We start from the raw sequence: 27,513 nt of genomic DNA, 5'->3' as shown, positions 1-27,513 counted from the left end.
ACGCCATGGAGGCACCGGGAGCACCGGGGACGCTGGAGGCACCGGCGGCTCTGGAGGCACTGGGAGCGCTGGAGGCACCGGGGATACCAGGAGCACCGGGGATGCTGGGGCCACCAACGTCCCCACGGACACTGGGAGCACCGGGGACGTGACGAGCACCAGGGGTGTTGGGCACACTGGGAACACTGGGGGCACCCAAGTTCCCGGGAACAACAGGGATATTGGACGCACTGGGGAGACTGGGAGGGTCCCCAGGGACACCAGGAAAGTCCCCGGGAACGCCAGAGATACTGGACGCACTGGGGAGACTGGGAAGGTCCCCAGGGACACCAGGAAAGTCCCTGGGAATGCCAGAGATACTGGACGCACTGGGGAGACTGGGAAGGTCCCCAGGGACACCACGAGCACCGGGGAGACGATGAACACTGGGGATGTTGGGGCCGCCCTGACCACGGGGGCCACCAGGAGCCCCGTGACCCGCAGCCGCTCCCGCCAGCGCCGCAGCCCCAACACGGCGCCGCAGTTCCAGCCCTCCAGCTACCAGGCCTCGGTGGCGGAGAACCGGCCGGCGGGGACGCCGGTGACGCAGGTGACGGCGGTGGACCCTGACGAGGGGGAGGCGGGCCGGCTGCGCTACGGCATGGCCGCCCTCTTCGACAGCCGCTCCGACGCCCTCTTCGCCGTGGACCCCGTCACCGGCGCCGTCACCACCGCCGCCCCCCTGGACCGCGAGAGCAAGAGCACCCACGTGTTCCGGGTGACGGCGGTGGACCACGGGACGCCCCGGCGCAGCGCCATGGCCACGTTGACGGTGACGGTGAGCGATGCCAACGACCACGACCCGACCTTCGAGCAGCCCGAGTACCGGGAGAGCGTGCGGGAGAACCTGGAGGTGGGCTACGAGGTGCTGACGGTGCGGGCCACCGACGGCGACGCCGGTCCCAACGCCAACGTCCTCTACCGCCTCCTCAACGCCGGCGGCGCCAACGAGGTCTTCGAGATCGATCCCCGCTCGGGCGTCATCCGCACCCGCGGCCCCGTGGACCGCGAGGCGGTGGAGGCCTTCGAGCTGTTGGTGGAGGCCACGGATCAGGGCCAGGAGCCGGGACCCCGCAGCGCCACGGCCACCGTCCGCATCGCCGTGGAGGACGACAACGACAACGCGCCGCAGTTCAGCGAGAAGCGTTACGTGGCGCAGGTCCCCGAGGACGTGGCGCCCAACTCGGCCGTGCTGCGGGTGACGGCCACCGACCGCGACAAGGGCAGCAACGCCCTGGTGCACTACAGCATCGTCAGCGGCAACACCCGCGGGCACTTCTACATCGACGCGCAGACGGGCGCGCTGGACGTGGTCAGCCCCTTGGACTACGAGGTCAGCAAGGAGTTCACCCTGCGGATCCGGGCGCAGGACGGCGGCCGCCCGCCCCTCTCCAACATCAGCGGCTTGGTCACCGTCCAGGTGTTGGACGTCAACGATAACGCCCCCATCTTTGTCAGCACGCCCTTCCAGGCCACCGTGCTGGAGAACGTCCCGGTGGGTTACTCTGTCATCCACGTTCAAGCCATCGACGCCGATTCGGGTGACAACGGCCGACTGGTCTACACCCTCCTGGAGACCGGCTCCGGCTTCCCCTTCGCCATCAACAACAGCACCGGGTGGATCGTGGTGGCCTCTGAGCTGGACCGGGAGGTGATGGACTTCTACAGCTTCGGGGTGGAGGCGCAGGACCAGGGTAACCCCCCCATGGCGTCGTCGGCCAGCGTCAGCGTCACCGTCCTGGACGTCAACGACAACAGCCCCGAATTCACGCAACGGGAGTACAGCGCCCGCCTGAACGAGGACGCGGCGGTGGGCACCAGCGTCCTCACCGTCTCCGCCGTCGACCGCGACGCCAACAGTGTCATCACCTACCAGATCTCCAGCGGCAACACCCGCAACCGCTTCTCCATCACCAGCCAGAGCGGCGGCGGGCTCATCTCCCTCGCCCTGCCCCTGGACTACAAGCTGGAGCGGCAGTACCTCCTCACCATCGCCGCCTCCGACGGCACCCGCCAGGACACGGCCCAGGTGGTCGTCAACGTCACCGACGCCAACACCCACCGACCCGTCTTCCAGAGCTCCCACTATACCGTCAACGTCAACGAGGACCGGCCGGTGGGCACCACGGTGGTGGTCATCAGCGCCACGGATGAGGACACGGGGGAGAACGCCCGCATCACCTACCTGATGGAGGACAGCATCCCCCAGTTCCGCATCGCCCCCGAGACGGGGGCCGTCACCACCCAGATGGAGCTGGACTACGAGGACCAGGTGTCCTACACCCTGGCCATCACGGCGCGTGACAACGGCATCCCACAGAAGTCCGACACCACCTACCTGGAGATCCTGGTGAGCGACGTCAACGACAACGCGCCCCAGTTCCTCCGTGACTCCTATCAGGGCTCCGTCTACGAGGACGTCCCCGCCTTCACCAGTGTCCTCCAGGTCTCTGCCACCGACCGTGACTCGGGGCTCAACGGCAGGGTCTTCTACACCTTCCAAGGGGGCGATGATGGGGACGGCGACTTCATCATCGAGTCCACCTCGGGCATCGTCCGCACCTTGCGCCGCCTGGACCGGGAGAACGTGCCGCTCTACTCCCTGAGGGCCTTCGCTGTCGATAAGGGGATCCCGGCCAAGCGGACGCCGGTGGAGATCCAAGTGACGGTGCTGGATGTCAACGACAACCCGCCCGTCTTCGAGCGGGACGAGTTCGACATCTTCGTGGAGGAGAACAGCCCCATCGGGCTGGTGGTGGCCCGGATCACGGCCACCGACCCCGACGAGGGCACCAACGCCCAAATTATGTACCAGATCGTGGAGGGCAACATCCCTGAGGTCTTCCAGCTGGATATCTTCTCTGGCGAGCTCACCGCCTTGGCCGACCTGGACTACGAGTCCAAGGCCGAGTACGTCATGGTGGTCCAAGCCACCTCGGCCCCCCTGGTCAGCCGGGCCACCGTCCACGTCCGCCTTCGCGACGCCAACGACAACAGCCCCCAACTCAAGAACTTTGAGATCCTCTTCAACAACTACATCACCAACCGCTCAGGCAGTTTCCCCGGGGGGGTCATCGGCCGCATTCCGGCCTACGACCCCGACGTCTCCGACAGCCTCACCTACGCCTTCGAGCAGGGCAACGAGCTCAACCTGGTGCTGCTGGACCCCCGCAGCGGGGACCTGCGCCTCAGCCCCGCCCTGGACAACAACCGCCCGCTGGAGGCCGTCATGAGGGTCTCCGTCTCGGGTAAGACCCCCGTGCTGGGGTGGGGTGGCTTGGAGGTCTGAGGTTTGGGGCTGAGTGGGTGACACCCCCCCCCTTTCTACGTGGTTCTGGAGGTGTTTTGGGGTCCCATCAGCCCATCTTCGCTGCCTCCTCCGGATTTGGGGGAGGGGTGATGGGGATGCTGTGCCCCTCCTGCCTCAGACATCCCAGCTGGAGGCAGTCGGGGTCCCCAGCACCCTATTTTGCTTCCCCAACCCTAGTCTCAGCCCTGGGGTGTCTGGGGGGGGTCCAATACCCAGTGCCTATTTGGGGGGGGGGGGCAGGACCCTGTAGCAGGGGTTGGGGGGGGCAGGACCCCATGTGTGTATTTGGGGGGGATCCTGACACCTTGGTATGTGTGTTTGGGGGGGGGGGGCAGGACCCACCATGTGTGTTTTGGCAGGGCACAGGGCCTGTATGTGCATTGGGGGGGGCAGAGCTTGGTGTGTGCATGGGGGGGGGGGGCCTGGTACCCTTATGTGCATGTCATGGAGGGCCCGATGGGTGAATTTTGGGGGGGGGGGGCAGGGTCCAGTGCAGTATTTGGGGGGGGGATCCTGGCCCCCTCAACACATGTTTCCAGAAGGCCCCAACGCTTGTATTTGGGGGGGAAGGGAAACTGAGTCACGGGCCATGTCGTGATGTCCCTTGTCCCCAGCCACGTGTCCCCCATCGCCCCCCGTACGCCTCCCCCCAGCCCCCCCCCGGGCTGAGGTCCCTGCACCAGCTGCACAAAGGAGGGGTGGGGGGCCCAGGGCACAAAGGGTGGGGGGCAGGGAGCCCCCCATGCCCGGGCTGTGCCCCCCCTCAGCACGGGGGCAGCCGGGAGGGGAACAAAGGGTCCGGCCATAGCTGGGCCCCCGCGGCCGCAGCCATGGCAACCCCCCCTCCGGCCACCGGCCACGGGCCACCGGGCAGCCCCGGCCCCCTGTCACCCCCCCCACATCCCCCCCAGCGTCACCCCCTTCTCCCTCCCCCCGGCCACCCCCCCACGCTCCCTCTGTCCATCTGTCCGCCCACCGCCCGCTCTCCATCTGTCCCACGTCCTGCTGCCCCTCGTCCCGGCTGGGAGGAGGAGGAGGAGGAGGAGGAGGAGGAGGAGGAGGAAGGTGGGTGCCCCAGTGCCGGGCAGAGCCTTTGCTCCACCTCACGTGCCCCCCAAGTGCTGCTGCTTGAATGGGCGCCCCATTGCCAGCGCTGTCCCCATCCCACGGTGGCCACCAGGAAGGGCGCCCCATAGCCAGCGCTGTCCCCATCCCACGGTGGCCAAGCAGGTCAGGCACCCCATAGCCACCCCCACCCCCATCCCACGGTGGCCAAGCAGGATGGGTGCCCCATAGTCACCACCGTCCCCATCCTGCCATGGCCACCAGGAAGGGCCCCCCCCATAGCCAGCACTGTCCCCATTCTGTGGTGGCCAAGCAGGTCAGGCACCCCATAGCCACTGCCACCCTCATCCCCATCCCACGGTGGCCAAGCAGGATGGGTGCCCCATAGCCATCACTGTCCCCATCCCACGGTGGCCACCAGGACGGGCACCCCATAGCCAGCGCTGTCCCCATCCCACGGTGGCCACCAGGATGGGCGCCCCATAGCCAGCACTGTCCCCATCCCGTGGTGGCCAAGCAGGTCAGGCACCCCATAGCCACCCCCACCCCCATCCCGCCACCCCCATCCCATGGTGGCCACCAGGGCGGGCACCCCATAGCCATCTCCACCCCCATCCCGCCACCCCCATCCCACGGTAGTCAAGCAGGATGGGTGCCCCATAGTCACCACTGTCCCCATCCTGTGGTGGCCACCAGGAAGGGCCCCCCATAGCCGTCACTGTCCCCATCCCACAGTGGCCACCAGGACGGGCACCCCATAGCCAGTACCAGCCCCATCCTGAAGCGGCTGGGCGGGATGGGCACCCCATCACCAGCGCTGTCCCCATCCCATGGTGGCCAAGCAGGACGGACGCCCCCTCACCACTGCCGGCCCCATCCCACGGTGGCCAAGCAGGATGGGCGCCCCATAGCCCCCACCAGCCCCCTCCTGAGGTGGCCAGCGCTGTCACTGACCCCTGTGTCCCACCTCCCCCCCCCCTCCCCCCCCGCAGATGGGGTCCACAGCGCGACGGCCCAGTGCACGCTGCGGGTGACGGTGATCACGGACGAGATGCTGAGCAACAGCATCACCCTGCGCTTGGCCGACATGTCCCAGGAGCGGTTCCTCTCCCCGCTGCTCAGCCGCTTCTTGGAGGGGGTGGCCGCCGTCCTGGCCACTCCCCGCCACCGCGTCGTCCTCTTCAACATCCAGACGGACACGGACGTGGGCACCGCCCGTATCCTCAACGTCAGCCTCTCGGTGCTGCTGCCCGCCTCGGGGCACGGCGCCCGCTTCTTCTCCTCCGAGGAGCTGCAGGAGCGGCTCTACCTCAACCGCTCGCTGCTGGCCGCCCTCTCGGCCCAGCGGGTCCTGCCCTTCGACGACAACATCTGCCTGCGCGAGCCCTGCGAGAACTACATGCGCTGCGTCTCCGTCCTCCAGTTCGACAGCTCCGCGCCCTTCCTCGCCTCCGACACCATCCTCTTCCGCCCCATCCACCCCGTCACCGGCCTGCGCTGCCGCTGCCCGCCCGGCTTCACCGGCGACTACTGCGAGACGGAGATCGACCTCTGTTACTCCAGCCCCTGCGGCAGCAACGGGCGGTGCCGGAGCCGCGAGGGCGGCTACACCTGCGAGTGCCACGAGGATTTCACCGGTGAGAGCCTGGCGCCTCCCTGCCTCGGCCGTCCCGGCTGTCACTTTGTCCCCCTCGGCCCTCCGGCGGTGATCCTGTCCTCTTGGTGTCCGTCCCTGTCGTGCCTTCAGCCAGCTCCACTTCATCTACCGCTTCCTGGCTGTCCCTCCATCATCCCTTCAGCTGGGTCCTCTTCAGCCCTCCGTCATCCATCTATCCATCCATCCATCCATCCATGCATCCTTCCATCCATCCATCCTCCATCATCCCTTCAACTGGGTGCTCTTCAGCCCTCCGTCATCCATTCATCCATCCATCCATCCGTCCATCCATCCATCCATCCATCCATCCATCCTCCGTCATCCCTTCAGCTGGGTCCTCTTCAGCCCTCTATCATCCATCCATCCATCCATCCATCCATCCTTCTATCCATCCATCCTTCCATCCATCCATCCATCCTCCCATCCCATCCTCTTGGTGTCCATCCCCATCACCCCTTCTTTCAGCTGCTCTTCATCAACCACTTCCTTGGCTGTCTCTCCATCATCCATCCCCATCATCCCTTCATCCCGCTCCTCTTCAGCCCTCCATCATCCATCCGTCCATCCTTTCCTCTCGTTGACCATCCCCATCATCCCTTCAACCAGCTCCCCCCGCATTTACCCCTTCTTCAGCTGTCCCTCCGTCATCCATCCCTGTCATCCCTGCTTCTTCCTCCTCCTCTTCAGCTGCCTGTCATCCATCCCTCCATCATCCTTCCCCCCAACATCCCTTCACCCCACCCCCCTCAGCCCTCCATCATCCACCTCTTCCTCAGCTCTCCATCGTCTGCCCCCATCACCCCTTCATCCCGCTCCCCTTTAGCCCTCCATGGTCTGTCCCTTCTAGTGTCCCTCCATCGTCCATCCCCATCATCTCGTTGTCCCACTCCAGTCCTCCATCATCCATCCCCATCCACCTTTCATCCCATTCCTCATCAGCCTTCCTCATCTGTCCCTTCTTCTGCTGGCCTTCCACCATCCATCGTGGTCATCCCTTCATCCTGCTCCCCTTCAGCCCTCCATCCTCCTCCTCAGCTGTCCATCTGCCAGCCATCCTCCATTGCCTGTCCCTCCTCGATCCCTCCATCCCTCCTCTCCTTTGTCTCCAACACCTTCATCTTCCTCCTCTGTTCCATCTCTCCGTCCTCCTCTCCCCACCCCACCCCTCTCCTTCCGCCCTCTCTCCCTAGTCCCCCTCCCTCACCCCCTCCCATGTCCCCTTGTGTCCCCCTCCCCGTCCTCCCATCACCCTCCATGTCTCGTCCCCTCTCCCTGTCCCCTCTGTCCCTCCACCCCAGTGAGGTCCTTGCAGGAGGTCGGTGGGGGGTAGAGGGGGACACTGCTGGGGGGGGGGGGCAGAGCCTTGGGGACACCCTGGGGCAGGGGAACACCCTGTCCCCATCGTGGTGGCCCAGCCATCTGCCCCCCACCACAACCTGAGGGGACACACTGCAGTGACTGGGAGACTGGTGGCACTGGGGACAGCCCTCACCCGCCCTGGGGACTCCTTGGCACCCCCAGCCCCCCCCCCCGGTTGGGGGGGTGTGCCAGCTGGTGGGGGAGGGGAGGGGGGGGGGGGCTTTGATTCGGTTGCCACGGCAACGGGAGGTGGTTGCCACGGTGATGGAGCTGGGGATAAAGCTGCTGCGGAGCTGATGGGGGGGTTGGTGGGAGAGGGGATCCCCACCCTCCCCCAGTTTGGGGGTGCCGGGGGTGCCTGGCACCCTGGGCATGGTGCTGGGTGCCAGCTGGGCCTCACGCAGGGGAACGCTGCGAGCTGAGCGCCCGGGGGGGCCGCTGCACCCCGGGGGTCTGCCGCAACGGGGGGACCTGCCTCAACCTGCTGGTGGGGGGGTTCCGCTGCCAGTGCCCCCCCGGGCACTACGAGAAGCCCTTCTGCACCATGAGCACCCGCAGCTTCCCCCCCCGCTCCTTCCTCACCTTCCGCGGCCTCCGCCAGCGCTTCCACTTCACCCTCGCCCTGACGTGAGCCCCGGGGGGGGGCGAGGGGGGCCCGTGGGCATCGGGGGATGGAGGGGGGAGGGGGTGAAGGGGAACCCACGGACATCCCCTGGGGTGGTGGGGTGTGGGGTGATGGGCATCCCATGGGCATTACCTGGGGTGAGGGGTGATGAGTATCCCATGGGCATTGGGTGGGGTGATGGGGTGTGGGGTGATGGGGGTCCCGTGGGCATCATTTGGGGTGTGGGGTGATGGGTGGTCCATGGGCATGAGCTGGGGTGATGGGGTGTGGGGTGGTGGGTGTCCCATGGGCATTGGGTGGGGTGTGGAGTGGTGGGTGCTCCGTGGGCATGAGCTGGGGTGTGGGGTGATGGGCACCCTCTTGGCGTCACCTGAGGTGATGGGGTGTGGGGTGATGGGGGTCCCATGGGCATCCTTTGGGGTGAGGGGTGATGGGTGCTCCGTTGGCATCACCTGGGGTGATGGGGTGTGGGGTGATGAGTATCCCATGGGCATTGGGTGGGGTGATGGGGTGTGGGGTGATGGGGGTCCCATGGGCATCCTTTGGGGTGTGGGGGGGGTGATGGGTGCCCCATGGGCATGAGACGGGGAGATGGGCGCCCTCTTGGCATCACCTGATGGGGTGACGGGTGCCCCATGGGCACAGGGTGGGGGCAATGGGGAGTGGGGTGACCCTTTGGCGTGGGGGCAGTGGGGTGGGGGACACCCCGTGGGGGCAGTGGGGCAGGGGGGGGACGGGTGCTAACGTATCCCAAGCTGACGGGGCGCGGGGCAGGCCGGAACGCTGCGGGGTGGCGGGGCACGCTTGGGGGGGGGCTGGGGGGGGGCGATGGGCAGAGCCTGGCACTCGCCCCCCTCGCCCCCAGGTTTGCCACCAAGGAGCGGGACGGGCTCCTGCTCTACAACGGGCGCTTCAACGAGAAGCACGACTTCGTGGCGCTGGAGATCGTGGGCGAGCAGGTCCAGCTCACCTTCTCGGCAGGTACCGGCACTGCCCGGCACCGCGGCCCCGGCAGCACACGCATCCTGGGTGTCACGTCCCTGGTGGCACATCGCGTGGGGGCACTGCATCCCGGGCATCTTGTCCCTGGCGCTGTGTCCTGGCACTGCATCCCGGCTCTCACATCCCGGGCACTGCCGGGCACTGCATCCTTGGTGTCACATCCCTGGCAGCGCACCCCGTGCATCCGTCCTGGGCACTGGATCCTGGCACTGCATCCCGTGCAGAGCGTCCCTGGCACTGTGTCCTGGCACTGCATCCCGTGTGTCACATCCCTGGCACCGGATCCCTGGCACTGCCTGGCACTGCATCTGATGCATCACGTCCCTTGCACTGGATCCTGGCGCTGCATCTCATGCAGAGCGTCCCCGGCACTGCCTGGCGCTTCCTGGCATTGCATCCCGGCTGTCACATCCCAGTGTCACATCCCGGGCACTGCCGGGCACTGCATCCCGGCTGTCACATCCCAGTGTCACATCCTGGGCACTGCCTGGCACTGCATCCCGGCTGTCACATCCCGGTGTCACATCCCGGGCACTGCCGGGCACTGCATCCCGGGCATAGCATTCTGGGCATCATCACGTCCCCGGCACTGCGTGCCGTGTGTCATGTCCCTGGCACTGCCTGGCACTGCCTGGCACAGCATCCCTGACCCGCATCGTGGGTAACACAGCCCTGGCACTGCATCCCGGGTGTCGCGTCCCTGGCACTGCATCCCACGCATGCATCCTGGGCACCGGATCCTGGCACTGCATCCCGTGCAGAGCATCCCTGGCACTGCCGGGCACTGCATCCCGGGCATCATGTCCCTGGCACTGTGTCCTGGCACTGCATCCCGGGTGTCACATCCCGGGCACTGCCTGGCACTGCATTCCGGGTGTCACATCCCTGGCACCGGATCCCTGGCACTGCCTGGCACTGCATCTGATGCATCACGTCCCTTGCACCGGATCCTGGCACTGCATCCCGTGCAGAGCATCCCTGGCACTGCTGGGCACTGCATCCCGGGCATCATGTCCCTGGCACTGTGTCCTGGCACTGCATCCCGGGTGTCACATCCCTGGCACTGCATCCCGGGCATCCCAGCCCTGACCCTGCGCCCCTGCCACCCCCCTCTCTCTGCTCCCCCCACCCCGTGCCCCCTCCCCGGGCCGTGCCCGCTGCCCAACCGCTGGTGCCCGCAGGTGAGACCACCACCACGGTGTCCCCCTTCGTGCCGGGGGGTGTCAGCGATGGGCAGTGGCACCGGGTCCAGCTCCATTACTACAACAAGGTGGGGGCACCGCGAGGGGGGCACGGGGAGGAGGGAGCAGGGTGAGATTTGGGGGGACAGAGAAAGAGGGGCTGGAGGGAGGGGGCTGAGGGCTGGAGGGGGCTGAGGGCTGGAGTGGGGGGGATTTGGGGGGAAAGGGGCTGGAGGGGAGCAGGGAGGGTATTTGGGGGGACAGAGAGGGATGGAGGGGAGTGGGGTGGGGGTTTTGGGGGGATGGAGAGAGAGGGGAGGGAGGGCTGGAGGGTGGGGGTTTGGGGGATGAGGGGAATGGGGTGCAGGTAGAAGGTGATGGAGAGGAGTGGGGTAGGGGTTTGAGGGGTTTGGGGGATGGTGGGATGGAGGGGAGCGGAGAGGGGGTTTGGGGGGATGGGGGGGGTTGAGGGACAGGGGGAGTGGTGGGGGGTTGGGGGGTGGAAGAAGAGGGGAGGGAGGGATGGAGGGGTTTTGGGGGGACAAGAAGAGGGGATGGAGGGGCAGGGTGGGGGTCTGGAGGGGAGAAGGGAGGGGGGTGAGGAGATGGAAGAAGAAGGGGCAAAGGGGAGCAGGGCGGGGATTTGGGGGGCCGAAAGGATGGGGGAGTGGGGGGGGCGGTTTGGGGGGCCTGGAAGGCAGCAGGGCAGGAGGGAAGAGGGAGGCTGAGGAGCGGGATGAAGGCTGCGGGGCCGGGGGCAGCAGGGGGTCCCACGGCTCCGGCGTTGCCCCCAGCCGGTGCTGGGGCGGTCGGGGCTGCCCCAGGGCCCCTCGGAGCAGAAGGTGGCCGTGGTGACAGTGGACGACTGCGACACCGGCATGGCCCTGCGCTTCGGCCCCGTCCTGGGCAACTACTCCTGCGCCGCCCAGGGCACCCAGTCCGGCAGCAAGAAGTAAGGGGGGGGTCCCTTGGGGTCCCCACGGGTGGGGAGATCCCTCAGGGGTCCCTTGGGGTCCCCACGGGTGGCAGGTCTCTTGGGATCCCCATGGGTAGGGTGGTGGGGTGGGGTTCCCCTTGGGTGAGGAGGTGTAGGGGGTTCCCTTGAGGTCCCCATGGGTGGGGGGTCCCTTGGGGGTCCCTTGGGATCCCCATGGGTGGGGACGTCCCTCGGGGTGCCCGTGGAGGGGAAATCCCTTGGGGTCCCTATGGGTGGGTGAGGGGCATCAGGCATCCCTTGAGGGTCCCCGTGGGTGAGGAGTCCATTGGGGGTACCTTGAGGTCCCCATGGGTAGGGTGGTGGGTGTCTCTTGGGGTCACCATGGGGGGGGAGATCCCTTGGGGTCCCCATGGGTGGGTGGGGGGCTTCAGATATCCCTTGAGGGTCTCCATGGGTGAGGGGTCTCTCGGGGTCCCCATGGGTGGCAGGTCTCTTGGGATCCCCATGGGTAGAGTGGTGGGGTGGGGGGTCTCTTGGAGGTGGTCCCATGGGTGGGGTGATCTTTTGGGGGTCCCTTGGGGTCCCCACGGGTGGCAGGTCTCTTGGGATCCCCTGGGTAGGGTAGTGGGGTGAGGAGTCTCTTGGGGTCCCCATGGGCGAGTGGGGGGGCATCAGGCATCCCTTGAAGGGGTCAGGAGTCCCTTGGCGTCCCTTGGGATCCCCATGAGTGGGGTGGTGGGGTGATGGTCTCTTGGGGTCCTGTGGGGTGCCCATGGGTCAGGAGTCCCTTGGGGGTCCCTTGGGGTCCCCACGGGTGGGATGATCCCTTGGGGGTTCCTTGGGATCCCCATGGGGTGGAGATCCCTTGGGGTCCCTATGGGTGGGTGGGGGGCATCAGGCATCCCTTGGGGGCCCCCATGGTTGAGGAGTCCCTTGGGGTCCCCATGGGTGGGGTGGTGGGGTGATGGTCTCTTGGGGTCCTGTGGGGTGCCCATGGGTCAGGAGTCCCTTGGGGGTCCCTTGGGGTCCCCACGGGTGGGATGATCCCTTGGGATCCCCATGGGGTGGAGATCCCTTGGGGTCCCTATGGGTGGGTGGGGGGCATCAGGCATCCCTTGGGGGCCCCCATGGTTGAGGAGTCCCTTGGGGTCCCTTGGGGTCCCCATGAGTGGGGTGGTGGGGTGATGGTCTCTTGGGGTCCCGTGGGGTCCCCATGGGTCAGGAGTCCCTTGGGGGTCCCGTGGGGTCCCCATGGGTGACGGCGGGTGCTGCAGGTCGCTGGATCTGACGGGGCCGCTGCTGCTGGGCGGGGTGCCCACCCTGCCCGAGAGCTTCCCCATCCGCAGCCGGCACTTCGTGGGGTGCATGCGGCACCTCCACATCGACCAGCGCCCCATCGACATGGCCGCCTTCATCGCCAACAACGGCACCCTGCCCGGTGCGGGGGCACGGGCCGGGCCTGGGGGGCTGTGTCCCCTGGGGTGGGGGGTGCCGGGGCTGTGGGGCTGGATGAGCCCGAGCCCCCCGGGGCATGGGGTGGGGGTATGGGGTTAGGGGGTGCCAGGGCTATGGGGCTGTCCCCCCTGGATGTGGGAGTGTGGGGGACATGGGGTTAGGGGGTGCCAGGGCTGTGGGGCTGGATGGAGGGGTCCAGGGGGATGGGAGGCTGTGTCCCCTGGGCGTGGGGACATGGAGTGGGGTTTGGGGTGCCAGAGCTGTGGGGCTGGTTGAGCCTGAGCCTCCCGGGGCATGGGGTGGGGGTATGGGGTGAGGGGGTGCCCCCTGGATGTGGGGGTGTGGGGGACATGGAGTTAGGGGGTGCCAGGGCTGTGGGCTGGATGGAGGGGTCCAGGGGGATGGGGGGCTGTGTCCCCTGGGTGTGGGGACAAGGCATCGGGGAGGTGGGAGTGCCAGGGCTGTGAGGCTGGATGAGTCTGAGCTCCCGGGGCATGGGGTGGGGGTATGGGGTTAGGGGGTGCCAGGGCTATGGGGCTGTGCCCCCTGGGTGTGGGGGTGTGGGGGACATGGGGTTAGGGGGTACCAGGGCTGTGGGGCTGGAGGGGTCCAGAGGGATGGGGGGCTGTGTCCCCTGGGCGTGGGGCCATGGGATTGGGGGGGTGCCAGGGCTGGAGGGCGATGAAGGGCACGTGGGGCTGGGGCAGTGCCTGGGGGTCTCTGGGCCCTCCTGGGGGGCTGGGACTGGGCCATATGGGGCCAGTGGGGTGCCAGGGTGTGGGGCTGGGTAGGGGTCTGGGGGTGGCACCGTGCCAGCACCATGGGGCTTGGGACACGGTGCCTGAGGGTCTGGGTGTCCCCCGTGGCAGGGGGGACACGGGGCTGGGGCACCCCACGCCGTGGGGCTGGCTTGGGGGGGGGGGGGACACACACGGGGACGAGCAGGGGTCCCGACTGATGGGCGGGGGGGGCGGTGCGACCCCCGTGCCCACCCCCCCACCTCCAGGCTGCCCTGCCAAGAAGACGCTGTGCGACGCCGGCACGTGCCACAACGGTGGCACTTGCGTCCACGAGTGGGACAGTTTCAGCTGCCGCTGCCCGCTGGGCTTCGGGGGCAAGACCTGCCAGGAAGGTACCGGGGTGGGGGACATGGGGACACCAAGGTGGGCATGGAGGGGGGGGGGGGGGGGGGTCAGCAGGCCCCCCTCACGGCCCGTCTGCCCGCAGAGATGGCGAGCCCGCAGCGGTTCCTGGGCAGCAGCCGGGTGTCCTGGAGCGGGCTGGCGCTGCCCGTCACCCTGCCCTGGCACCTGGCCCTCATGTTCCGCACCCGCCACCCCGGGGGGCTACTGCTGCGGGCCAGCGCTGGCCCCCGCGCCACCCTCACCCTCCAGGTCTGCCCCGTGGGGGGATGGGGCGGGGGGCATGGCGGGGAGGGGGGGGGGTATGGCCATGAGGGGGGGGGGATTGGCATGGGGGGAATTGGTGTAGTGGTTATTGCCCTGGGGGGGGTTATTGGCATAAGAGGTATTGCCCCGGGGGGGTATGGCCATGGGGGGGGGGGGTATTGGCATGGGGGGAATTGGTGTAGCGGTTATTGCCCCGGGGGGGGGGGTTATTGGCATAAGAGGTATTGCCCCGGGGGGGTTATGGCCATGGGGGAGGGGGATTGACATAAGGGGTATTGCCCCGGGGGTGGGGGGTTGGCATAAGAGGTATTGCCCTGGGGGGGGGCGGGGCTATGGCCATGGAGGGGGGGATTGGCATGGGGGGAATTGGTGTAGTGGTTATTGCCCTGGGGGGGGGGGTTATTGGCATAAGAGGTATTGCCCCGGGGGGTTATGGCCATGGGGGGGGGGTTGACATAAGGGGTATTGCCCCGGGGGTGGGGGGTTGGCATAAGAGGTATTGCCCCTGGGGGGGGGTTATTGGCATAAGAGATATTGCCCCTGGGGGGGCGGGGCTATGGCGGGGGGGGGGGGGGGATTGGCATGGGGGGAATTGGCGTAGCGGTTATTGCCCTGGGAGGGGGGGTTATTGGCATAAGAGGTATTGCCCCGGGGGGGTTATGGCCATGGGGGGGGGGGGATTGGCATGGGGGGGATTGGTGTAGTGGTTATTGCCCTAGGGGGGGGTTATGGCCATGGGGGGGGGGGGGATTGACATAAGGGGTATTGCCCCGGGGGTGGGGGGTTGGCATAAGAGGTATTACCCCTGGGGGGGGTTATTGGCATAAGAGATATTGCCCCGGGGGGGGGCGGGGCTATGGCCATGGGGGGGGGGGGGGGATTGGCATGGGGGGAATTGGTGTAGTGGTTATTGCCCTGGGGGGGGGTTATTGGCATAAAAGGTATTTCCCCGGGGGGTTATGGCCAGGGGGGGGGAGGATTGATATAAGGGGTATTGCCCCGGGGGGGGGGGGAGTGGTGTATTGGCATCGGGGTATTTCCCTGGGGGAGGTTATGGCCATGGGGGGGATTGGCATAAGGGGCATTGCCCCGGCGGGGGGGGGCATAGGGGTATTGCCCCGGGGGGATTATGGCCATGGGGGGTTATTGGCATAAGAAGTATTGCCCCGGGCTGGGGGGGTGTTTGACATAGGGGTGTTGCCCCGGGGGGGTTATGGCCGGGGGGGGATGATTGACATAAAGGGTATTGCCCCTGGGGGGGGCAGTTATTGGCATCGGGGTATTGGCACAAGGGGTGTTTCCCTGGGGGCAGTGCCAGGGTGGGTTATTGCCCTGGGGGGGGGGGGGTGTGTGTTATTGCCCTGGGGGGTTATTGGCATAAGAGGCAGTGCCCCGGGGGGGGGGGGGAGGGTACTGACATGGGGTGTATTACCCTGGGGGCAGTGCCAGGGGGGTGCCACCCTTGCGGGGGGGGCAGGTAACACCACTGTTCCACTGGGGACAGTGCTGAGTGGGGGGGGGGAGATGACCGAGGGCAGGGGCCAGTGCCAGGGCTGTCCCCCCCACCCCATCCCCGGGGTGCTGGAGGGTCACTGACGTGTGTGTGTGTGTGTCCCCCCCCCGGCAGCTGAGCGAGGGGCAGGCAGAGGCGGGCGTCTGGCAGGGGGGCACCCGCCTGGCCTGGCTGCGGCTGCCCAACGCCAAGGTCAACGACGGCGACTGGCACCACCTCCAGCTGGAGCTGCGGGGGGCCCCCGGCCGGGCCCCCCCCGCCACCCTCCTCCTCCTCGCCCTCGACTACGGCCGCCACCAGGTACCCCCGGCGGCGGGGGGAAACTGAGGCACAGGGCGGGCAGCCCGCTTCGCTCCCGCCGTGCGTGGCACCGTGGCACCCACGGGTGTCTCCGCGCCCGCAGGCGGTGGCCGACGTGGCCGGGGAGCTGCAGGGGCTGCGGCTGCGGACGCTGAGCGTGGGGGGGCTGGCGGGCGACGGTGGCACCGTGGAGCAGGGCTTCCGCGGCTGCCTGCAGGTACGGGGACACGGGCACGGCGGGGGGCGGGGGGGCACTGGGGCTGTGGGCCCAGGGGTGGTGGCAAAGGGGCGGTGGGGGGAGTACGGGCCTGGGGACGTGGTGGAGGGCGTGGGGGCATGGGCGTGGTGGTGGGGGCATGGGGCTTGGGGACATGGGCATAGGGCATGGGGACATGGGCATGGTGGGGGGGGCATGGGGCACAGGGACGTGGGCGTAGGGCTTGGGGACATGGGCACAGCAGTGTGGGGCGTGGGTACGGGCACAGGGACATGGGCATGGGGTTTGGGGACATGGCACAGGGCATGGGGACATGGGCATGGTGGTGGGGGCATGGGGCTTGGGGACATGGGCATAGGGCTTGGGGACATGGTGTAGGGCATGGGGACATGGGCACAGCAGTGTGGGGTATGGGTATGGGCACAGGGTTTGGGGACATGGCACAGGGCGTGGGGACATGGGCGTGGCAGTGGGGGCATGGGGCTTGGGGACATGGGCGTAGGGCTTGACATGGCACATGGCATGGGGACATGGGCATGGTGATGTGGAGGGATGGGTATGGGCACAGGGACACGGGCACAGGGTTTGGGGACATGGCACAGGGTGTGGGGACACGGGCATGGCGGTGGGGGACATGGGTATGGGCACGGGGACATGGGTGCAGGGCATGGTTAAGGACATGGGGACAGGGGCACAGGACACAAGGATGGGGACACTGAATGGGGACAGGGGCACAGGGACACGTGTATGGGTGTGTGGCGTGGGGGCGTGGGACATAACGGGCAGGGGACATCGGCTGCATGTGGGGACGTGGGGACGGGCACAAGGCACGGGGCCGTGGGGTATTTGGGCACAGGGGTGGTGGCAAAGGGGCAGGGGGCTACGGGGGTGCGGGGCGTGGGGACAACAGCGGGGGCCGTGGGCACAGGGCGTTGGGACACGGAGGGGACGGGGAGCGGGGACGCGGGGACAGGGAGGCGGGCACGGGGTGGGTTATGGGGTGGCACGGCCGGCGGGGGCGGGGGGATCCCGGGTTGCAGCGCGGGAAACTGAGGCACGGCGGCGGGGGGGGTGCCCAGCGGGGGGTGCCCAGCGGGGGGTGCCCGGCGGGGGGTGCCCGGCGGGGAGTGACCAGCGGCGGTGACGCAGGGCGTGCGCGTGGGCGAGACGGCGGCCAGCGCGGTGGCGCTGAGCGTGGCGCAGGCGGCGCGGGTGAACGTGGAGGGGGGCTGCGCCCTGCCCGACCCCTGCGACTCGGGGCCCTGCCCCCCCCACAGCTACTGCAGCGACGACTGGGACAGCTTCTCCTGCCGCTGTCACCCGGGTGAGCCGGGGACACCCCGCGCTGCCACACACACACACACCCCCCCCCCCCGCACACCCCCCCCCCCCCACACCCCCCCCCCCCCGCGGGACCGACCCCGCCCCCCGGCATTGCCACCCCCAGCATCGTCACCCCGGCACTGCCACCCCCGGCACTGCCACCCTGCTTGTCATTGTCCCCAGGGTGCTGCCACCCTCCTGTCATTGTCACTCGGGCACTGACAGCCCCCCCCCCCCCCCCCCGCAGCACAGCCCCCAAGGTTTGGTGACCCTCCCTGGGCGTTGCCACCCCTGCTGCTGTCCCCAGGGCACTGCCATCATCCCTGTCACTGTTGCCAGGGCACTGCCACCACCCCCTCCCCATCACTGTCACCTGGGTGCTGCCAACCTCCCTGGGTACTGCCACCCCCTTGTCACACTCCCCTGGGTACCACCACCTTTGCCACTGTCCCCAGGGCACCCCTTGGTCACTCCCCCACCACCATAGTCCCCAGGGCACTGCCACCCCCTTGTCACTCTCACCTGGGTGCTGCCAGCCTCCCTGAGCACTGCCACTGCCACTTCCTTGCCACTGTCCCCAGGGCACTGCCACCCTCCCTGGTCACTGCCACCCCTGTCGCTGTCCCCAGGGCACTGCCACCGTCCCTGTCACTGTCCCCAGGGCACTGCCACCATCCCTGGGCACTCCCGCCCCATCATTGTCACCAGGGCACTGTCACTCTCCCTGGGCACTACCCCGCTCGTCACTGTCCCTAGGGCACTGCCACCCTCCCTGGGCACTGCCACCCCTGTCACCATCACCAGGGCACTGCTACCCTCCCTGGGCCACCACCCCCCTTGTCACTGTCCCTAGAGCACTGCCACCCTCCCTGTCACTGTCACTTGAGCACTGCCCCCCTCCCTGGGTGCTGCCACCCCCTTGCCACGCCCCCCATGATACCGCCACCCTCCCCAGTGTCGTGTGTCCCCCCTCCCCCGATGTCCCCAACCGTGCCCGCCCTCGTGCCCAGGCTACTTCGGTGACAGCTGCGTCAGCGCTTGTGCCCTCAACCCCTGCCAGTCCCCGGCCACCTGTGCCCGCAGGCCGGGCGCGGCGCACGGTTACACGTGCGAGTGTCCCCAGGGCCACTTCGGGCCCTACTGCGAGCACAAGTGAGTGGCAGCGGGGGACGGGCACGCGCGAGTGCGACGGGGTGGGCGGGGTGGGCGTGCGAGGGGGCACGGTGGGTGTGCAAGGGGGCAGGGTGGGCACATGGAGGGCAGGGTGGGTGTGCGAGGGGCAGGGTGGGTGTGCGAGGGGGCAGGGTGGGTGTGCAAGGGGGCAAAGTGGGCACGTGGAGGGCAGGGTGGGTGTGCAAGGGGCAGGGTGGGTGTGCAAGTGCACAGTGGGCACATGGAGGGCAGGGTGGGCGTGCGAAGGGGCACAGTGGGCATGCAAGGGTGCAGGGTGGGTGTGCAAGGGTGCAAAGTGGGCACATGGAGGGCAGGGTGGGCGTGCAAGGGGGCAAAGTGGGCACATGGAGGGCAGGGTGGGTGTGCAAGGGTGCAGGGTGGATGTGCAAGAGTGCAGGGTGGGCACATGGAGGGCAGGATGGGTGTGCAAGGGGCAGGATGGGTGTGCAAGGGGCAGGGTGGGCACATGGGGGTAGGGTGGGTGTGCAAGGTGGGTGTGCAAGGGAGCAAAGTGGGCACATGGAGGGCAGGATGGGTGTGCAAGGGGCAGGGTGGGCACAGCGGCCTCATGAGTGTCATAGTGGGCATGGGACGGGCGCAGTGGGTGTGCAAGGGATGGGGGGCACATGGGGGGCACAGCGGGCATGCAAAGAGCACGACGCTCATGCAGGTGGCAGGGTGGGCGTGCAAGGGGCGGGGTGGCCACGCAAGGGACATGGTGGCCACGCAAGGGACATGGTGGGTGTGCAAGGGGCACGGCCGTGTGGGGGCCATGGTGGCCATGCAGGGGCCATGGTGGCCGTGCAAGGGGCGGGGTGGCCATGCAAGGGACATGGTGGCCACGCAGGGGACATGATGGGTGTGCAAGGGGCACAGCCGTGTGGGGGCCATGGCGGCCATGCAGGGGCCATGGTGGCCGTGCAAGGGGCGGGGTGGCCACGCAAGGGACATGGTGGCCACGCAGGGGACATGATGGGTGTGCAAGGGGCACGGCCGTCTGGGGGCCATGGTGGCCATGCAGGGCCCATGGTGGCCGTGCAAGGGGCGGGGTGGCGGTGCCAGGCGGTGCCACCCCGCGCCGTGTCCCCGGCAGGGAGGCGCAGCCGTGCCCCCGGGGGTGGTGGGGCCACCCCACCTGCGGCCCCTGCAGCTGCGACGTCACCAAGGGCTTCGACCCCGACTGCAACAAGACGACGGGCGAGTGTCGCTGCAAGGTGACCGTCCCCGTCCCCAGCGGGCACCCACCACCCCCCCCCCCAGCGCCCGCGGTGGCCCCGGGGGGCAGTGCCACCCCCGAACCCCCCCTGTGTCCCCCCCAGGAGAACCACTACCGGCCGGCGGGCAGCGACGCCTGCCTGCCCTGCGAGTGCTACCCCACGGGGTCCCTGTCCCGCCGCTGCGATGGCACCAGCGGGCAGTGTCCCTGCAAGGCCGGCGTCATCGGCCGCCACTGCGACCGCTGCGACAACCCCTTCGCCGAGGTGACGGCCAGCGGCTGCGAAGGTGGGTGACGGCCAGCGGGTGCTGCTGCCACCCTGGGTCACCCTGCTGGCACCCTGGGTGCTGGTGACCGGGTGCCACTTCTGCCACCCCGCTGGCACCCTGGGTCACCCTGGGTGCCACTGGCACCCTGCTGGCACCCTGGGTGCTGGTGATCAGGTGCCCCTGCTGTCACACTGCTGGCACCCTGGGTGCCACTGGCACCCTGCTGGCACCCTAGGTGCTGGTGACCAGGTGCCCCTGCTGTCACACTGCTGCCACCCTGGGTCGCCCTGGGTGCCACTGGCACCCTGCTGGCACCCTGGGTGCTGGTGACCGGGTGCCCCTGCTGTCACACTGCTGCCACCCTGGGTGCCACTGGCACCCTGCTGGCACCTTGCTGGCACCCTGGGTCACCCTGGGTGCCAGTGACCAGGTGCCCCTGCTGTCACACTGCTGCCACCCTGGGTCACCCTGGGTGCCACTGGCATCCTGCTGGCACCCTGGGTCACCCTGGGTGCCAGTGGCAGGGTGCACATCTGTCACCTGCTGCCACCCTGTGTGCCAGTGACTGGGTGACACTGCTGGCACCCATTGGCACCTGCTTTCACCCTGTGTCACCCTGGGTGCTGGTGACCGGGTGCCACTTCTGCCACCCTGCTATCACCCTGTGTCACCCTGGGTGCCACTGTCACCCTGCTGTCACCCTGTGTCACCCTGGGTGCCACTAACACCCTGCTGCCACCCTGCTGTTACCCTGTGTCACCCTGGGTGCCACTGTCACCCGGCTGCCACCCTGCTAGCACCCTGGATGCTGGTGACCGGGTGCCCCTGCTGTCACACTGCTGTCACCCTGGGTTTCCCTGGCTGCCACTGGCACCCTGCTGGCACCCTGGGTGCTGGTGACCAGGTGCCCCTGCTGTCACACTGCTGCCACCCTGGGTCACCCTGGGTGCCACTGGCATCCTGCTGGCACCCTACTGGCACCCTGGGTCACCCTGGGTGCCAGTGGCAGGGTGCACATCTGTCACCTGCTGCCACCCTGTGTGCCAGTGACTGGGTGACACTGCTGGCACCCGTTGGCACCTGCTTTCACCCTGTGTCACCCTGTGTGCCAGTGGCCAGATGCCACTTCTGTCACCCTGCTGTCACCCTGCTTTCACCCTGTGTGCCAGCGACTGGGTGCCACTGTCACCCTGCTGTCACCCTGTGTCACCCTGCTGTCACCCTGTGTACCGGTGACCGGGTGCCACTTCTGCCACCCTGCTGCCACCCTATGTCACCCTGTGTCACCCTGTGTCACCTGAGTGCCAGCAACCAAGTGCCACTGTTGTCACCCTACTGTCACCCTGTGTCACCCCTGCTTTCACCCTCCTTGCTGTCTGCCACCCTGCTGTCACCCTGGGTGCCAGCGACCGGGTGCCACTGCCATCACCCTGTCACTCTGTGCCACCCTGGGCGCCGGTCACTGGGTGTCCCTCCTGTCACCCTGGCGTGACGCGCTGCCTTGCCCCGCAGTCAACTACGACAGCTGTCCCCGTGCCATCGAGGCCAGCATCTGGTGGCCCCGCACCCGCTTCGGGCTGCCCGCCGCTGCCCCCTGCCCCAAGGGATCCACCGGTAGGTGGGGGGGGGGGGGGTGGGGGTGGGGACAGGGCGGGGGGTGGCACCGCGGTGGCACGGCAGGGATGGGGTCAGGGGGGGTGACGCCGTGGTGGCACCACTGAGATGGGTTTGGAGGGGGCACCGGGGTGGCACTGCTGGGGCAGGGCAGGGGGGGTGATGCGGTGGTGGCACCACTGGGCTGGAGCTGGGATGGGGTGATGCTGTGGTGGCATCGCTGGGATGGGGCTGAGAGGGGGTGACACCACGGTGGCACTGTTGGATGGGCTATAGGGGTGGGGACACCACAGTGGCACTACTGGAATGGGGTATAGGGGTGGGGACACAACAGTGGCTCCACTGGGATGGGGCTGGGGGGTGACATGGTGGTGGCAGAGCTGGGGTGGGGCTTGGGGGGGATGATGCGGTGGTGGCACTGCTGGGATGGAGCTGGAATGGGGTGACAGTGTGGTGGCATCACTGGGATGGGGCTGAGAGGGGGTGACACCGCGGTGGCACTGTTGGATGGGCTATAGGGGTGGTGACACTGCGGTGGCTCCACTGGGACAGGGCTTGGGGGGTGACATGGTGGTGGCAGAGCTGGGGTGGGGCTTGGGGGGAATGATGTGATGGTGACACTGCTGGGATGGTGCTGAGAGGGGGGGGGTGACAGCGTGGTGGCACTGCTGGATGGGCTATAGGTATGGTGACACCGCGGTGGCACTGCTGGGACAGAGCATAGTGGTGGCAGAGCCGGGACGGGCCACGGCAGGGGGGAGGTGACACCGCGGCGGCATTGCCGGCGTAGAGCTAGGGTCGGGGTGACCCGTCGGTGTCCCCGCCGGAGCGGGAGCAGCGCTGGCGACCCCGCGGCGTCACCGCCGGGTCCCCCTCCCCGCAGGCACGGCGGTGCGGCACTGCGACGAGCACAAGGGCTGGCTGCCCCCCAACCTCTTCAACTGCAGCTCCTTGGCCTTCGCTGCCCTCCGCGCCTGGGTGAGCCTCCATGGCGGGCGGGGACGGGGACCCACACACGCGTGGGACCGGGGCTGGTGACACACACCCCACACCCCACACCCCACACCCCACACCCCCCCCGCCGCCGAGGTGACCCCCAACGTGTGGCACCGGGCAGGCGGAGCGGTTGGCGCGCAACGAGTCGGCGCTGGACCCGGCGCAGTCGCGGCGCGTGGCCCTGCAGCTGCACGACGCCACGCGGCGCACCGCGGCCTACTTCGGCAGCGACCTGCGCCTGGCGTACCGGCTGGCCAGCCGCCTGCTCCAGCACGAGAGCGCCCAGCGCGGCTTCCGCCTCGCCGCCACCCAGGACGTCCACTTCACCGAGGTGCCGCCGGGCACCGGGGCGGGGGGCGCCCGCGGAGGGGGAAGGGGGGGTGTTGGGGGAGGGAGAAGGGGTGCCGGGGGCGGGGGGGGTGGGGGGTGATGGGCACCTGCGTGAGGTGTTGGTGGAGGAGGGCAGACGCTGGGGTGATGGGCAGCCATGTGGGGAGGGGGGTGTTGGTGCAGGAGACCAGACACCGAGGTGGTGGGCACCCGTGTGGGGAAGGGGGTGCTGGTGAAGGAGACCAGACGCTGGGGTGGTGGGCACTGGCGTGAGGTGTTGGTGGAGGAGGGAGGGCGCCAGGGTGGTGGGCAGCCGTGTGGGGAGGGGGGTGTTGGTGCAGGAGACCGGACACCGAGGTGGTGGGCACCCGTGTGGGGAAGGGGGTGCTGGTGAAGGAGACCAGGCGCTGGGGTGATGGGCACCCACATTGGAAGGGGGTTGTTGGTTCAAGAGATCAGATGCCAGGGTGGTGGGCACCCATGTGGGGAGAGGGGTGTTGGTGCAGCAGACGAGACGCTGGGGTGATGGGCACCTGCGTTGGTGGAGGAGGGAAGACACCAAGGTGATGGGCAGCCATGTGGGGAGGGGGGCGTTGGTGCGGGAGACCAGACACCTAGGTGGGGGGCACCCGTGTGGGGAAGGGGGTGCTGGTGAAGGAGACCAGGCACTGGGGTGGTGGGCACCCACATTGGAAGGGGGTTGTTGGTTCAAGAGATCAGATGCCAGGGTGGTGGGCACCCATGTGGGGAGAGGGGTGTTGGTGCAGGAGACCGGACACCTAGGTGGGGGGCACCCGTGTTGGAAGAGGGATGTTGGTTCAAGAGACCAGATGCCAGGGTGATGGGCACCCCTGTGGGGAAGGGGATGTTGGTGAAGGAGACCAGACGCTGGGGTGATGGGCACCTGCGTGAGGTGTTGGTGGAGGAGGGAAGACACCAAGGTGATGGGCTGAGGTGGGGGGCACCCACGTTGGAAGAGGGGTGTTGGTGCGGGAGGGCAGACACCAAGGTGATGGACACCCACATGGGGAAGGGGGTGCTGGTGAAGGAGACCAGACGCTGGGGTGGTGGGCACTGGCGTGAGGTGTTGGTGGAGGAGGGAAGGCGCCAGGGTGGTGGGCAGCCATGTGGGGAGGGGGTGTTGGTGAAGGAGACCAGACGCTGGGGTGATGGGCACCCACATTGGAAGGGGGGTGTTGGTTCAAGAGACCAGATGCCAGGGTGGTGGGCGCCCATGTGGCAAGGGGGGTGATTGTGCAGGAGACCAGACGCCAGGGTGGTGGACACCCATGTCAGGAGGGGGTGTCTTGGTGCAGGAGGGCAGACCCAAGGGTGGTGGGCATCCACGTGGGGAGGCAGGTGTTGGTGCGGGAGACCGGACACTGAGATGGGGGGCACCCATGTGGGGAAGGAGGTGTTGATGAAGGAGACCAGACGCCAGGGTGGTGGGCAGCCATGTGGGGAGGGGGGTTCTTGGTGCAGGAGACCAGACACAAGGGTGGTGGGCACCCATGTCAGGAGGGGGTGTGTTGGTGCAGGAGGGCAGACACGAGGGGGGGTGAGCACCCATGTGGGGAGGGGGGTGTTTGTTCAAGAGACCAGATGCCAGAGTGGTGGGCACCCACTTGGGGAAGGGGGTGTTGGTGAAGGAGAACAGACGCTGGGGTGATGGGCACCTGCATGAGGTGTTGGTGGAGGAGGGCAGACACAAGGGTGGTGGGCAGCCACGTGAGGAGCAGCGTGTTGGTGCAAGAGACCAGATGCCGGGGTGATGGGCACCCATGTGGGAAGGGGGTTGGTTGTGCAGGAGGCAGACGCGAGGGTGGTGGGCACCCACGTGGGGTGGCAGGTGTTGGTGCAGGAGACCAGATGCTGGGGTGTTGGGCACCCACCTGGGGAAGGGGGTGTTGGTGCAGGAGGCCAGATGCCAGGGCGATGGGCACCCACGTCAGGAGCGCAGGAGACTGGACACCGGGGTGATGGGCACCCGCATGGGTGCCAGGGCACCTCCTCCATGCCTTGAGCTGCAGGGGGGCCTGGGCTGGTGCAGGAGCTCCGATGCTGGGGTGACGGGCACCCTGGTGGGGGGGTTGGTGCGGGAGGCTGGAGGCCAGGGTGATGGGCACTCTTTCGTAAGGGGGGAGGTGCCTGCTGGGGCAGGGGCATGGCCAGGGCTGGCTGGCAGTGCCAGGGTGCCCCCCCCCCACCCCATGCCATGATGCACAGGGGAGCATGGGCTGGTGGAGGAGCCCAGATGCCAGGGTGATGGGCACACACACCCCCCCCCCCTTCAACTTGAGGCCCCCCCCAGAGCCTCGCAGGGAAGGGAGGGAGGGGAAAACCCCTGCCCGGATGCCAGGGTGACGGGCACCCGGCGGGTCCCGGCAGAACCTGCTGCGGGTGGGCAGCGCGCTACTGGACACCAGTAACAAGCGGCACTGGGAGCTGATCCAGCAGACGGAGGGGGGCACGGCCTGGCTGCTGAAGCACTTCGAGGACTACGCCAGCGCCCTGGCCCAGAACATGCCCCAGACCTACCTCAGCCCCTTCACCATCGTCACCCCCAACATCGGTGAGCGGGGACCCCCCGGGGGATGGGGACACGCGTGTGCCCAGGGGACACGTGTGCGCCTGGGAGACGTGTGCGTGCGAGGGAGCGTGTGTGCTCAGAGGACATGGCGTGTGCCCGAGGACGTGTGTACTGGGGACAGGGATGCACCCAGGGGACGTGTGTGTGCCCAAGGATATGTGCGTGCCTGAGGACATGCGTGTGCCTGGGGACATGGGCACGCGTGCACGTGGGGACATGCATGTGCCCAGGGACATGTGTGCCACCACGAACACATGTGTGCCTGGAGACAGGCGGTGCGCCCCTGGGGGCACGGGCATGTGTGTGCCCAGGGTCGTGGGTCCCTGTGTGCCAAGGGATGGGGACATGTGTGTGACCAGGGACATGCGTGTGACCAGGGACATGCGTGTGACCAGGCTTGTGGGCGTGTGTGTGCCTGGGGGATGTGTATGTGCCAGGGGACACGGGGCTGCATGTGCCCAGGGGACACACGTGTGCCCAGCACCATGGGCGCTTGTGTGTGTATGTGTGTGCACGGGGGCGCTGCCACGTGTGTGCCAGGGGGCACGTACCCAGGGACCTGCACCAGGGTCCGTGGGTGCCGGGGTCTGTGGGTGCCGGGGGTCTGTGGGTGCTGGGGTCAGTGGGTGCTGGGCACACGGGGTGCTGGGGTCCATGGGTGCTGGGGTCTGTGGGTGCCGGGGTCTGTGGGTGCTGGGGTCAGTGGGTGCTGGGGTCAGTGGGTGCTGGGCACACAGGGTGCTGGGGTCCATGGGTGCTGGGGTCCCTGTGTGCCAGGGTCTGTGGGTACTGGGGTCTGTGGGTGCTGGGGTCCATGGGTGCCAGGGTCTGTGGGTGCTGGGGTCTGTGGGTGCTGGGGTCCATGGGTGCCAGGGTCTGTGGGTACTGGGGTCTGTGGGTGCTGGGGTCCATGGGTGCCAGGGTCTGTGGGTGCTGGGGTCTGTGGGTGCTGGAGTCCCTGGGTGCCAGGCACACGGGGTGCCAGGCCCCCCGGGTGACACGGTGCCCCAGTGGTGTCGGTGGTGCGGCTGGACAAGGGCAGCTTCGCGGGTGCCCGGCTGCCGCGCTACGAGGCTCTGCGGGGGGAGAAGCCCCCCGACCTGGAGACCACCGTCATCCTGCCCGACAGCGTCTTCCGGCCCCCCGAGGGCAGGCGTGAGTCCCGGGGGGGGAATGGGGGGACGGGGGATGGGGGGGCTGGCACAGGCGGAGGAGGGGACGCTGGCACAGCCATGGGCTGGCAGGGCTGGGGACGCTGGCCCAGCTGGGGAGTGGGCGGGGTGATGGGGGACCCCAGCATGGCCGTGAGGCTGGCAGGGTTGGGGACCCCAGTGTGGGGCTGGCAGGATTGGGAGGGACCCTCGTTTGACCATGGGGCTGGCACAACTGGGGACCCTGGCATGGGGCTGGCAGGGCTGGGGACCCCAATGTGGCAGCGGGGCTTGCCAGGTCGGGGGGACCCTGGTACGGCCATGGGGCTGGCGGGGTTGGGGACCCTCGGGTGGGGCTGGCAGGGTTGGGGGGGGACTCTGGTATGGTCGTGGGGCTGGCGGGGTTGGGGACCCCAGGGTGGGGCTGGCAGGGTTGGGGGGGGACCCTGGTATGGCCGTGGGGCTGGCAGGGCTGGGGACACTGGTGTGGCCGTGGGGCTGGCGGAGCATCATGCCAGCCCCTCACCCACGCACCCCAGACCCCTCGGCTGGGCACGGGCAGCCACCCCAGGGTGCAGACGGGCAGGAGGAGGGAGGAGGAGGAAGATGCTGCAGAGGAGGAGGAGGAGGAGGATGAGGATGAGGAGGTGACCCTGGTGACCCGCCACAAGCGCCACCCGGCTCTGGGCGAGGGCCAGGCCATCGCCAGCGTCATCATCTACCGCACCCTGGCCGGGCTCCTGCCCCAGCAGTACGACAGCGACAAGCGCAGCCTCAGGTGA

The 27,513-nt window shown here is 68.3% G+C and overlaps 1 protein-coding gene across 1 annotated transcript; it reads left to right on the top strand.

The window, feature by feature from the left end:
- Positions 1-118: 118 nt before the first annotated feature.
- Positions 119-27,513, top strand: LOC147414007 (cadherin EGF LAG seven-pass G-type receptor 2-like). Its single transcript, XM_086476459.1, is given in 22 exon segments — positions 119-3,287; positions 5,407-6,051; positions 7,835-8,057; positions 8,921-9,036; positions 10,239-10,327; positions 11,033-11,190; positions 12,450-12,613; positions 13,637-13,762; positions 13,858-14,024; positions 15,667-15,852; positions 15,956-16,069; positions 17,219-17,393; positions 18,403-18,544; positions 19,659-19,779; positions 19,885-20,068; positions 21,563-21,664; positions 22,548-22,642; positions 22,782-22,991; positions 25,379-25,562; positions 26,592-26,735; positions 27,271-27,323; positions 27,325-27,513. Coding segments are annotated over 22 exon segments (6,456 nt in total). The 5' UTR covers positions 119-418.

This window comes from Leptosomus discolor, chromosome 21 (genome assembly GCF_034619465.1).
Source record: "Leptosomus discolor isolate bLepDis1 chromosome 21, bLepDis1.hap2, whole genome shotgun sequence".
In the NCBI taxonomy this organism is placed as follows: domain Eukaryota; kingdom Metazoa; phylum Chordata; class Aves; order Leptosomiformes; family Leptosomidae; genus Leptosomus; species Leptosomus discolor.
The sequence above is the reverse complement of the archived record's forward strand: the minus strand, read 5'-3'. Positions and strand labels throughout refer to the sequence as shown.